This window comes from Eimeria tenella, genomic scaffold (assembly GCF_000499545.2).
Source record: "Eimeria tenella Houghton genomic scaffold, Eth_scaff9, whole genome shotgun sequence".
Lineage (NCBI taxonomy): Eukaryota > Apicomplexa > Conoidasida > Eucoccidiorida > Eimeriidae > Eimeria > Eimeria tenella.
Genome location: NW_013543465.1, coordinates 541,422 through 553,097, shown reverse-complemented (window position 1 = coordinate 553,097; position 11,676 = coordinate 541,422). Strand labels below are relative to the sequence as shown.

The window sequence follows — 11,676 nt, the reverse complement described above, 5'->3', positions numbered from 1 at the left end:
GTGAAGCTTTTTCTTTCTCCATTTTCTAGCTCTATTTTGTGTCATGGATTCCTTTTTTAAAGGGAATTCATTATAGTTGGATCCTGGGAACATCCCAAGGTTTTCAGCGGAGATTTCCTGATGCTTTTGCGGCCAACTTTGGTGAAATGTGGACAACCTACTTGCTGCGCGCGTTTTTATCCGATATCCCAGAAAGTACTTTGGTACACGTTTTCCTCCGATTTCCCAGAAGGCACTTTGGCATCAAATTAAATTTTGAATGGGTTATACTGGACAGTTTGCATTTCATAAAACATTCCTCGCTTGGGTGCGTCAAGCCCAGCTTGTAAGATGAGTTCCTATGCCTCGCTTTCTGTAGCTAGCTATCTTAGAAACACATCTACACAATTCTTAAATGATATAAACGCTAAATAAAACAAAACAATTAGTTTAGAAGGACTGATACTTCTGAAAGTCCCCGAAAGTGAGATGAGCTTTCTTGGAAGCGGTTGGATGCATTAGAGCCCCGATAGCTAAGGGGCCGCTGCCAGCTCAAAATACCGGGCTTATATGCTGAGCTCAAGGATCTATTTAATATTAGAAATATGCTTTTTGAAGCTCTCAATAGCCGATTTGTATATTGGTTTTGTTTGCGCGGCAATTTGAATCAAATTCAACAAAATCAACACCAACTAGCTCAATTTCAGGCTCCGTTGTACTGCCCAGAACTGCAGGAGCAGTTCAGAGAGGAGGGGCATTAAGTGTCTCGATGATGTGGGCCAGGATACAGAAATGCAAAACTAAAAACGTTACATTAGGTAAAGCTCCACAGAACCTCCAGGACCTCACACAATCGGACGCCGAAACTCGCTTCAAGAAGGGGCAGAAAAACCCGCAACTGTCCTATTGCAAATGTGGGCGTTTCAGCAAGTGCGAAGAGAGTGTGGAAAGGAAGTAACTACGCTAACCAACCGAGGAAACAGCTGGCATTCTATAGAGTTTGAACAGGGGAATGTCAATAGATGCAGTGTTTGATTAAGGCAGTACTTAAATTCAGAGATCCCAGCGCCTAGTAACACATTATTCTCTAGAGAAGAGCGACAACATCCATACATTGAACGCGCGCATATTTTATAACTCTCGAAGATAACTCGTGCACAACGGTGCTGCCTACAGCGAGCAATCTGGACAGCTGGTGGAGTTGAGTGTTGTGACTGTCCAGTGAATTCTTGAAGGGAAAATAAGTGTTAACATTTAAATTTGTAAGCCTCTTTCCCCTCACAGTTCCCAAATCCCACTCCGCCAGTGCAAAAATGCCGTGCGCTAAACATTGGTCTTCGGCTGCACTTCACTCCCATTGAAGAACTGACGGTGGCCAGCAATTGGAAAGCAGAAACGCCGGATAATTTCAAACTGTATCAAAAGCTTAGTATTTTCTGAAAGCGTTGACTTCTTTGAGGACTAAAGATAGTTCATCCGTGGGCTACACCCGAAGGAGGAACAGTGCGGCTGCGGGCCAGTGGTCGCCAGTGGCTCGCTGTGAGCACTCGGAAGCGGCTCACTGATCCACCGTAGAAAGAAAAGGGCTTTCTTCTGCAAAAATTATGCTTTAATTTGGTCGTTTTATTACGAAATGGGGAAGAGCTCGTGAGGAAGTCAGGCGGCAGACCACATGCGCATTAGCTAGCCTGCTGCAGCCGAAAAGAAGGCACTGCTGGTCGATTCTTTCCTGCACTTACGACGGGAGCACCACGATCGTCTTACACCCTTCCTTATTACTATTCATTATCTTTTGAGTGAAAGCCTTATTGGCGGTGCGGTAGACAAATCCTGTATCTGCAGCGCTGCCCGCAGCGTCAGATCAAACCCAACACCAGAACCCACCTGCTGCAGCCCAAGAGAAAGCGCGCAGCCGACACCCATCTGTCAATTCCAAGAAGCATTTCTAGTTTGCAACTTGCAAACTAATTGAAAATGGAAGCTGTGTCCCCTTGCAGCGTTGCTGATGCTCTGCGGGAAGCTTCACCAGTGGCGCCTGTAGCGAAGAAGCCAGTTGCTGGCGACTCGACTGCAGCCGTCGAAGAGGCTGGCCAGTCCACCGTTTGCTGCAGCAGTGAAGACGAATATCCCAGCTCTGGCGCGTACCCGAGCGATGACGAACGCCAAGACAGTGATGCTCAGCCGCAGCCGCAGCCGCAGCAGCAGCAGCAGCAGCCAAGTGTGAAGCAGCACAGCCCGCCGCCCGTGCCGCAGCTCACACTCCCTCAGCAGCAGCTCCCCAGACCCCCCTCAGAAGTCCCACCAATACAAACTGCTCCGTACGCTTACACCATAAGTAGCCTGCAGGATGTGACCGTGGAGCAGCCGCCGACTTCGTGGCTGAAGCCGCGCATCAAGATCGACGGCCCCGAGATATTTCACGGTGAGCATGCAGAACAGCTAAAATAGCGTCTGAATCTCTTTATAAAACATAAAAATAGTTCAAAAATCAGAATATTTCAGCCAACATGCAGCAGCTTTCCACATTCAACTTCTGCTTTCCAGGACTGCTCCGGGCCAACGACGAGAACCTGCCCGCGCACGAAACAGTGCCTTCAACTGAAACCTTTGTGGCGTTTCAAGGCCAGGTCAGTGGCAGCAGCTGGGAACTGAGCGAACACGTTGAAACTGCATGCAACTTGGCGAAAAACTTGAATTTATTTTGCATTTTCGAAACTAATTCAACGTTTTCGCCCCCCAGAAACCCCATTTCCCCGCAACCAGCGCGCTTTCCTGCTGCAGTGGCGCGTGGTCACCTCCGCCGGGACCAGCTCCTACATCGGAGCCACCATGAACCCCTGGGACCCCTCCACCGCCACTTACCCGCTGCCCATAACTTACAAAGTTGCACAAGACGCGGTGGTGGTGCGGGAAACTGTCCCGTCTTCTTCGCGAGCCAACGCCCGCCTCGGAGTGCTCGAGAGGGTCCGCCGTTTCTTCTGCACTTCAATTGCGGAGTACATGCAAAGTTGAACAGCCACTTGCAGACTAGAACAGCCATTGGGCCTTCGTACGGACACCCCGCTGCGAGCTCGGGGGCTCTGCGGGCGGCTCAGTTACCCTGCATTTGCAACTGCTGGACTCAGAGCCTGCTAGCTAGCGCGTGACTACCAGATTCCTTTCGTTTCGATCCACTTTAGACCCAATGCCCTTTTTTCATTCAGCTTTCTTCTGCCTGTGGCTACGCTAAGAGCTGTTCGCCCCTAACTGAGCACCTATGGCAAAGCTAGTCCGAGCTGCATGCGAGCTGCATGTACACCCGGTTGTTTCGAGCAGCAAAGGGCTGCGCTCAGCAACACGCAGTTTTGCATTCATGAACTGTAGCTGTGCTCGAGAAGCGCACGCAATTGATGTTGTCTGCCAGTCAGAACAAGGACCAAATGGCTGTCACGGATTTCTGTGATTACTGCACACCACTAGATTCAGTGTGGCCCCTGTAGGCGAACTCGAGGCTGCTGCGCTCATTGATATGCACAACAGCGCTGGTAAACAGCTACATTTAAGTGAAGTGGACAGTTTAGGTCCTGTTCATAGTCGTCTGACACGCCTTCAGGTTGTCCAGGTAGTTCTGGCAAAGAGTGATGTCCGTGTGGCGGGTCATGCACTGCGCCAAAAACAATAAACAGAACCACCAAAACTGCTTCTTCTTTGAAGGTTACAATTTCATTTAATTTATTATTATATATATTAAGTGTATTCTAGAAGCACCGTAAAAAAAAAACCACTTCATGTGCCTGCAGTGCATCCTGTAAGGAGAAAAACCTTGGGTGTACATGCAGCTGACAAGCAAATGCCACACCACCGCCTATCGCCGTTCCGCATCCTACGCGTTGGCTGCAACGAACTTCTGTTGAAAAGAAACAAAAAGGGAAAATACCTGGTTAAGTTCTTCCTGGTAAGCTGCACAGGGGTTCTGCTGCTGCATCCCGAGCTGCATGGGCTGCTGCGGCGCGGGGGCCGCAGGCGCAGTGTTCGTGTGCACAACTTCCATTGAGCGGGGGCCCATGACAGCGTCCACGGCTCTCTGGGCCACGCCAAAGCCAACTCCCGAGGCCATTCCACTCGCCACATTTCCCACCATGTTGGCCATGAAGCCTCCGCCGCCGCTGCTGCTTCCGGCCACGGGTGGGGGGCTCGGGGGCGCGGCCACGGGCGCGGGCGCCGCCGGGCGCGCAGAACGAGACCCAACTGCAGCAAAAAGACATGCAAAAGAACCCAAAAGAGCCTTATTGAACGATAATTGCACCACTGAATGCATGCAGGCTCTGCCGCGCGAGAACACGGCGTCGCAACGACATGCAGCAACAAGCTTTCCACGCGAAAAGGCCGAAATCGCCAGAGTCCAACTACATCGACGCAGGCGCGGTCACTCAGTGGCACTGCAGCGCCGTCGCCAGAAACTCGCTTGCGCCCCAGCTACAAGCAGCATTAGAAAATATAAACATGAATTCTAAGTTTGTCAATAAAGGCACGCAATTGGGGAAGGAAAATGAAAGATGAGGCAGCGCATGCAGCGACAGAAAGCAGGGAACGCCGTCGAAGGCGCAAGTGGCCAAACTGAGAGCCCCAAAAGTGCCAGATGCAATAAAGAACTATTTAAATGCAACAAAAAGTGCAAAAGAGCCTTGCAAGGCCCTCCCGGCCCTCAAAGGAAAAGGGAAAACGCTGTGAACGCACAGAAGCCTCCACCGGAAGAAGATCGGCGTGCGCCGGAACTGCTGCGTTGTCTGGGCATCTTCAAGACTACACGAAAGCGAATAATAAAGTACTAAAGAATTTATTTCAAGGACGCGGCTATTTATGGTGATGCTACGAATGGTTGATCACGGCTGCAGTGGCGCGGCCAGGAGAGGCGCGGGGGAGCTGCAGCCGCGCGGACAGCAGAGGGGAGGCAGGCTGCTGCAGCTTGATAGTGCAGAAATTAGGGAATTGTTGCGTCTTTTTGCTAGTTAAAATAAAACCACTGAATATAAACACTTGAAGCAATGGTCCTTTCAAACTGAGCGCTCTAGAGTGGGGTTAGGTACTCCTTCGCAGCTGTCCCAAGAGCAACTCTGGCCAACAGGGCTGCTGCGCAGTCGCGACTGCATTTTCCACTTCTTGTTCCTCAATGTTTTGTTGATTTGATACATATATGGCTTTCTCTGGTCAAATTGAATCCAGCAGCAGCAGAAAGGGGCCGCGGGGGCAGGTGGCCGTTAGTTACAACTGACACAGCTTGGCAGCCGGCCAGATTACTCCGACAGAACCTGCAGCGTTCCTGAGGAAAGGACCTTTGAGTTTTCGACAAAGGTTGGCCTTCCAGAGTTGTGCTTTCCCCTGGTTTGCCGCTAGAAGTCGGCGCGCCTGTGTCTAAACTAGCGCAGCGCATGTCTCCCAACGAAGCTTCCTTGCAGAGAGTTGAACACGCAAAACAAGAGAAGCTTGCCTCATGCCTGCTTCTTATTGGGATTGTATGCTGGGGATCCTGTGTGTGAATGCATTCCAAGGCGCTTTTTCTGTTTGTGTTGCCCCGTGAGACTCCGAGAACTTGTCGCCTCACAGAACTTGCAAACAGGGGAAACCGCGTCCGCTGCACCCGAAATCCTTTTTGAAAAGTTGCATCGCATTGAGCGCGAGATTAATTTTCCGCCTCCCCAGGGCCAGAAGTTGACTCCTGTACGTCAAGCCGGACTTTGTCTTCGAGGCTGAACACGGGGAATTGAAAGAACACAGTTTAGATAGGCATTCCTTTCGCTTGAGTCGAGTAAATGCTATTGAGCTTGCGAATGCAAACGGGCCTGTAAACAACTGACAGGGGCCTTTGAAGAGGGACGTCTCAACAGCCCGGAGAACAGGGCCAGGTTCGAACTCTACAAACTAAAGACTACAGGGCAGCAACAGGAACCGCCCAGCAGTTCAGTACGAGGATGGCTGGGAACTTCACCGATTTCGGTGACTTGGTGTTGATTATAGGGGACTTTCACGTTCCGCAGAGGGCAGTGGATCTTCCCCCCTGCTTCCGGGAGCTGCTGCACACTGACAAGATCCGCCACGTCTTGTGCACTGGAAACGTCGGAAATGGTCTTATTCTCGATTTCCTGAGGGGCATTGCCGGATCTGTCCACATAGTGAAGGGCGATATGGACGAAGGCCTTGACTTCCCGGAGTACAAAATACTGCAGTTTGGTGGGTGGCTAACCATCTTGCCGTTGCTCCTAATTTCCCGCATTTCAGCCACCACTTTGATTCATCTTTCGCTGTTGGAAGAAACACAGGCTTTGATAAGCAGAACGGGCCCTGGTTTTCTGTCTAATGCTGCATGTTAAGGTGTTTTTCATCTTTTGAAATGGCTGGAGTGTTTCAGGGGAATTCAAAGTGGCGCTGCTGCACGGCCACCAAGTCGTGCCCTGGGGCGATGCAGATGCGCTGCTGCAGTGGCAGCGGCGGCTGGACTGCGATATAGTTGTTTCAGGGCACACGCACAGCAACTCTGTGCGGGAAGTCGAGGGGTGTTTCTTCATTAACCCGGGCTCTGCCACTGGCGCTTACCAGCCGTGGGCCCCCTCGCCAACCCCGAGCTTCATGCTCATGGCGCTGCAGGGGGCCTCTGTGGTGCTGTACATATACGAAGAACGAGACGGAAAGGCGGAAGTGGTGATGAGTGAATTCACGAAGCCTGCGAAGAAGTGACGCTGGCCGCCTTGCTGCGCGTTCATCCACACTGCAATTGAGATGCGCGAATTTACATTTGTCGAAGCAGTAACTACCGACTGAGCTCGCCTTCCTGTATAGTTATATATGGACCACATTGACGGCGTCTCTTGCTCCTGCCAAGACGATAACGACGGCCGCGAATTGTTAAGAACTTGCAACGTGCATTGCAGCGTTTCTTTTTGAGTCCCGGAGGGTTTTGAAACAGTTTCTCTTCATTTTGTAGGTTGAAAACATAACAAGGCATTTTTTCAAGTCATAATGAAGGGCTTCTAGTCGCTAGTGCTCCGCGGCAGAAACCGAATACATTGTAGGCTGAAGATATTAGAAGGCGCTTTTTCAAGTCATAATGAGGAGCTTTCAGTCGCTAGTGCCCCGCGGCAGAAACGGAATACACTGTTTGTTGGATTTTTCCCACCACTTTGGAACCACCATCGGAGCTTAGCTTGCCTCATGCGTCATAAGCTTAGCATTTGCTACTGACTTCTGATACTGATGGCTTTGAAGCCTTGTGCCATTTTATCGATTGACTTCGACAAAAACTATACAGATCAAGCTGAAGTATCTGGAGGTGTTACTTGGTGAAAGCATTTTCTCCCGATGCTTTAGTTGCCACAGCGAATCAACGGAAAGGCATTCGGCTTGCGTTGGAAGTCCCCCAACCACCAACAAATGTGAAGCCCATGAGTTTGACGCGTGTATTCCGCAATCTAAGCTCTAGTAGGGACACCCATACGCATGGAAATTCGAAAGAAACAGCATAGTGCTGGTTTTCGGAATGGCACCATTGGATGTCTTCTGCTGAATTTTCTGCAGGCACAATAAGGCGTAGACAAACTGTACTTCTTTCCTCTGCAACGTCTTTTCTTCAATTCACCGTGTGTTGACTATCCAGTGATATAAGCTTTCTGTGTGCATGATGGATTAGCTCAACTCGCGGAGGAATCGCACGTACAGATGGGCTTGGAATTGATCACTGAAGGCGAGTACTGACGACTCATGCGGCTCAGCACTATCGAAGGTGCAAGAACAACAAGGTGTATCCAGGGCAGCGTCTTCCGTAGCATATCCTAGTACAGGCAGTAGCAGCAGAACGCCCCTAAAGTCTTGTAACAACGAGTTACCGATGAGTTCAGCCGCCCAAACTGGTACAAATTTCTTTGAGTAATTTCCTGAAGAGTCACTAGTTGAGTCTTAAACTGGGGTCTACGCCTGTGAGGGGAAGCAGTTCCTCTCAGCCTCTCCATACAGGAATGATCGGGTCAAGCATTTGGTCAAGCAAGAACAATAATTTAAACCCTCAAACATATGGTCCGTTGTACAGAAACGGACTCGAGAGGAACTGGCTTTGAGTACTTAAAGCTTGGAATAACACTCTAACTCCTAAACCAACACTAGCTGCTGAAATAGCTGGAGGGCCGTCAAATGCGGAGATGCAGTAACCGCCGTCACAATCATTCTAATGATTCTTCTGCGTAGAAACGTGTTGAAAACTGAAGATGTACGCAGCGTTCGAGGGCATGTACGCACTCAACAGTGATAATATGAACGCAATGATAAATCTGAAATCCTTTTGTGTTGTTGCCCCGCCAAGGCCTCCACCTTTCCCTCTGCTCTGAAATGACCATTGACCCTTAGCACCTGCTATGCATTGCCCCTTTTGTCAAATAATTTCTCTCGAATTTTTCCAACGTACTCTGAACGCTGTACGTAGTAGTGTTTGGAGCCCTAGACCCCCACACACGTACTGAAACTCGACTTATACAAAAACTTACAAAACAGCGACCGGAAATAACGCGCCCTTGCATTAGGAAAGATGCCATATCCTTACATGAGTGGCGTGTGAATAAATTTGTTACGCATAATGTGTTCCAAGTGAATTCACGGGAGCGTCTAACCAAATGTCTCCACTGAGCTAAGAGTGAAGACCCAAAGCGTACTTTTGTCCTTTATGTCGTGCCCCTATTTATTTTGAATTTAATGGCACAGGTCTCTTTCTTGGCTTCGTAACCGACGAGGCTGTTTGTGTACCATGTCTTGGAAACCTTCATACGTGGTGAGTCCTCTCTACAGCGGACATGGTGGCAATTGCCCACAATTTATGTACTAAAGAGAAGTTTGGCTAAATCTTGAAGCACATTTTGCCAAGGTTCTTGTTTTCTCTTGAAGGAAAGAACGAACAGCAGGCTTCGTCAGTGTGGGGAGTGCTGTGGCTGCATGCAAGCCTGGGGCCAGAGGATGAAGCTGCTGCGCTAGGCTTGCAGGCGGCATCAGCTCATGCGTTCATGCCCCGCCGAAGAACAAGGGCAAACTGGGTAGAACTTGTCTTAAGGAAGTAAGACTCTCTTTTTCCCCGTAACCAAGGCCGGCCTCTCGAAACGTAGGCACAATGGTGGGTCGTCGTGCAGCCCTCTCCACCGGCGCCTACCCCACAATTGTAGCTCTTCAGCTGAGGAAGTTGCTGCGTTGCTAAGGGCCCGGCGGTGCATCATTTTGCTCACATTTTCTACTTTTCTTGTATAACTTCAAAATTGAAGCTCCATGCCTCGTGGGAGCGGCGGCCCAGGATGGGGAAGGCCCCGATGCGACTGTGGTTAACCTGTTCGGCCACCGCCATGTGTAGATATACCTCATGATTATTTGCCTTTCTTGTCGCTGAAATATCAACTTCTAGTGCAACTAGGAAGCTACCGCTGCCCACTAGTGTTTGGTTTGCTCGCTTAACGGTTATCGGTTTGCAGTGTGCGGTTCTCGGTGTAGATCGCATATTGGCTGCATTTTGGAATCGCCGGGGCGTTCTTTTATGTTTCAGCAGTAGTTAGTGACTGTGGAGCGTTTCCTGCAGGCGCCGGCTGCAAAGAAGGGTGCTTCGGGGTCATCTAAGAAGAAGCTTCCGTCAGATCCGACGTCAGCGAAGAATGCGAAGAAGACGACCAAGTCGCTGATCTTCCAAAAGACTCCTCGCAACTTCCGCATTGGCTGCAGCATCCAGCCTCGCCGTGAGCTAACAAGGTGAGGCGAACTGCTTTATAGAGTGGTGGCTTGTGCCCTTTTTGTCTCATACTCTTTTGCACTAATGTGTGCTGCGTTTAGGTTTGTGAAGTGGCCCAAGTACGTTCTCCTTCAGCGCCAGAGGAGGGTTTTGATGCAGAGGCTGAAGGTGCCTCCTGCGATCAACCAGTTCACCCACACACTCGACAAGAACCAGGTAAGGGTATATGTTGAGACGGGGGCATCATTATATAGTTGCAGTGGCGCTTGTGTGCAATATTCTACAGTGTACTGTGCATTTTTGTGCAACATTCCGTGGTGTGTTGTACATTTTTGGCTGTATTTTTGCAGACTGGCCAGCTGCTGCGCCTTCTGGCTAAATACAAGCCGGAAACTCGGGGGGAGAAGAAGGCCCGTCTTATAGCTGAGGGAGAGAAGCAGTCAAGCGGTGCTCAGGCTACCAGCAAGAAGCCGGTGATGCTCAAGTTTGGTCTCAACCATGTCACGGATTTGATCGAGATCAAGAAGGCCAAGCTTGTTGTCATTGCGCACGATGTCGTCCCCATCGATCTTGTTTGCTGGCTCCCTGCCCTGTGCAGGAAGAAGGACGTGCCCTACTGCATTGTCAAGGGCAAGGCTCGACTGGGGCAACTTGTACACAAAAAGACGTGTGCAGTCATAGCGGTGGACGCCGTTAGAAAGGAGGTAGGCTCATGCATGTATGTATATATTTCAGTTGTTCATTGTTTGGATTAAGAGTTTCTCGATGTGCATCCTTGCGTGCATACACGACGCCGGCTTAGGGATGAACGCTTCAATCGTTGACCAGCGGCTGTGTCGCGATGAGGTTCACGCAAAATAATCGTCTTCAGCTGAGAAAAGCCGGCGCTTGCCTTCAGGATTTGCCTTCTTGTTGGGTTTTTCCTTTGGTTCACTCACTCTTCTTAGTGCCTGATCAGTAGTGCCCGAGGGATGACGTATTTTTTGAGAAGCGGGAAATTTCCCGCAGTGACATCGGCATATAAATAATCGTCTTCAACTGACAAGTCGGGCTTTGCATGTGTGCGCATTTGTTTTTGTCTGCTGTATGAGCCACCTGCGTCTTTACATGCTCGCTGTGCGTGTCAAGATGCTCATTCGAGCTCTGCGGAACATGATGATATCTTTACTCATTGAGTTGGTTCATTCGCAACCATGAAAGATATTTTCTGTCTTCAAAGTTCTCTGAATCCGCATTGCTGACGAATATGGGTGTCGACTGTTGCATGTGCGCTGTTTATCGGAGTCATATCAGTAACACTACCTTCACTTGCAATCACGAATGCTAATGCCTCGTGACGGTGTTCCACCTGCAGGACCAAGCTGAGCTCGAGGCGCAATGCAAGAACTACCGCGCGATGTTCAATGACAACTCCGACCTCAGGAGACGCTGGGGAGGTGGCCATCTAGGCATCAAGTCGCAGCACGCACAGGAGAAGAAACAGAAGCTGATCGACGCGGAAATGAGGAAGAAGGCGGGTCTCCAAATAGCATAGACGTGATATGCATGCTCTCATGTGTCATCATGAAATGCACTGCGCTTCCAGGAACGAAGGGGGTCTAAGAATCCTCGTTAACGCGAGCCACAACACTCCCGAACATCGCGCAGTTTAAACGGACAAGAACAGCCTCAAACAGCCGTTTTGTTTGGGCAGGTCCTTGATTGTTTGTATCGGAAAGTTTTGGAGCTGCGCTGCTTGCAGGCACTTCCTAACAGCGCATAGCTCGGTATGATCACAGGGAGCGAAGTCTTCTGTAGTACAAGAGGAGTAGCAAGTAGCATAGCGCTTTCATGCATTAGTATAGACCATCTCAGGTTACTTCCTTTTGCTGTTTTTTTGGTAGCTTGTGGTTAGCCGTGGATTTGCTTCAGAGCTGCGCCAAGTGTGGTCACTTCAGAAATCTAGAGGAGTGTCGATGATGGACTGCTGAACT

At 50.0% G+C, this 11,676-nt stretch overlaps 4 protein-coding genes across 4 annotated transcripts; 3 read left to right on the top strand and 1 right to left on the bottom strand.

Annotated features, from left to right (window-relative positions):
• Window positions 1-1,953: 1,953 nt before the first annotated feature.
• Window positions 1,954-2,991, top strand: ETH_00008895 (uncharacterized protein; the record flags this gene model as incomplete). Its single annotated transcript, XM_013378591.1, has 3 exons — window positions 1,954-2,401; window positions 2,524-2,606; window positions 2,761-2,991. The coding sequence occupies 3 exons, from the start codon at window positions 1,954-1,956 to the stop codon at window positions 2,989-2,991; spliced, it is 762 nt and encodes a 253-aa protein (XP_013234045.1).
• Window positions 2,992-3,535: 544 nt separating this feature from the next.
• Window positions 3,536-4,276, bottom strand: ETH_00008890 (CHCH domain-containing protein, putative; the record flags this gene model as incomplete). Its single annotated transcript, XM_013378590.1, has 2 exons — window positions 3,536-3,622; window positions 3,896-4,276. The coding sequence occupies 2 exons, from the start codon at window positions 4,274-4,276 to the stop codon at window positions 3,536-3,538; spliced, it is 468 nt and encodes a 155-aa protein (XP_013234044.1).
• Window positions 4,277-5,927: 1,651 nt separating this feature from the next.
• Window positions 5,928-6,690, top strand: ETH_00008885 (vacuolar protein sorting 29, putative; the record flags this gene model as incomplete). Its single annotated transcript, XM_013378589.1, has 2 exons — window positions 5,928-6,186; window positions 6,365-6,690. The coding sequence occupies 2 exons, from the start codon at window positions 5,928-5,930 to the stop codon at window positions 6,688-6,690; spliced, it is 585 nt and encodes a 194-aa protein (XP_013234043.1).
• Window positions 6,691-9,100: 2,410 nt separating this feature from the next.
• Window positions 9,101-11,237, top strand: ETH_00008880 (60S ribosomal protein L7a, putative; the record flags this gene model as incomplete). Its single annotated transcript, XM_013378588.1, has 5 exons — window positions 9,101-9,103; window positions 9,557-9,723; window positions 9,805-9,919; window positions 10,054-10,407; window positions 11,058-11,237. The coding sequence occupies 5 exons, from the start codon at window positions 9,101-9,103 to the stop codon at window positions 11,235-11,237; spliced, it is 819 nt and encodes a 272-aa protein (XP_013234042.1).
• Window positions 11,238-11,676: the final 439 nt, after the last annotated feature.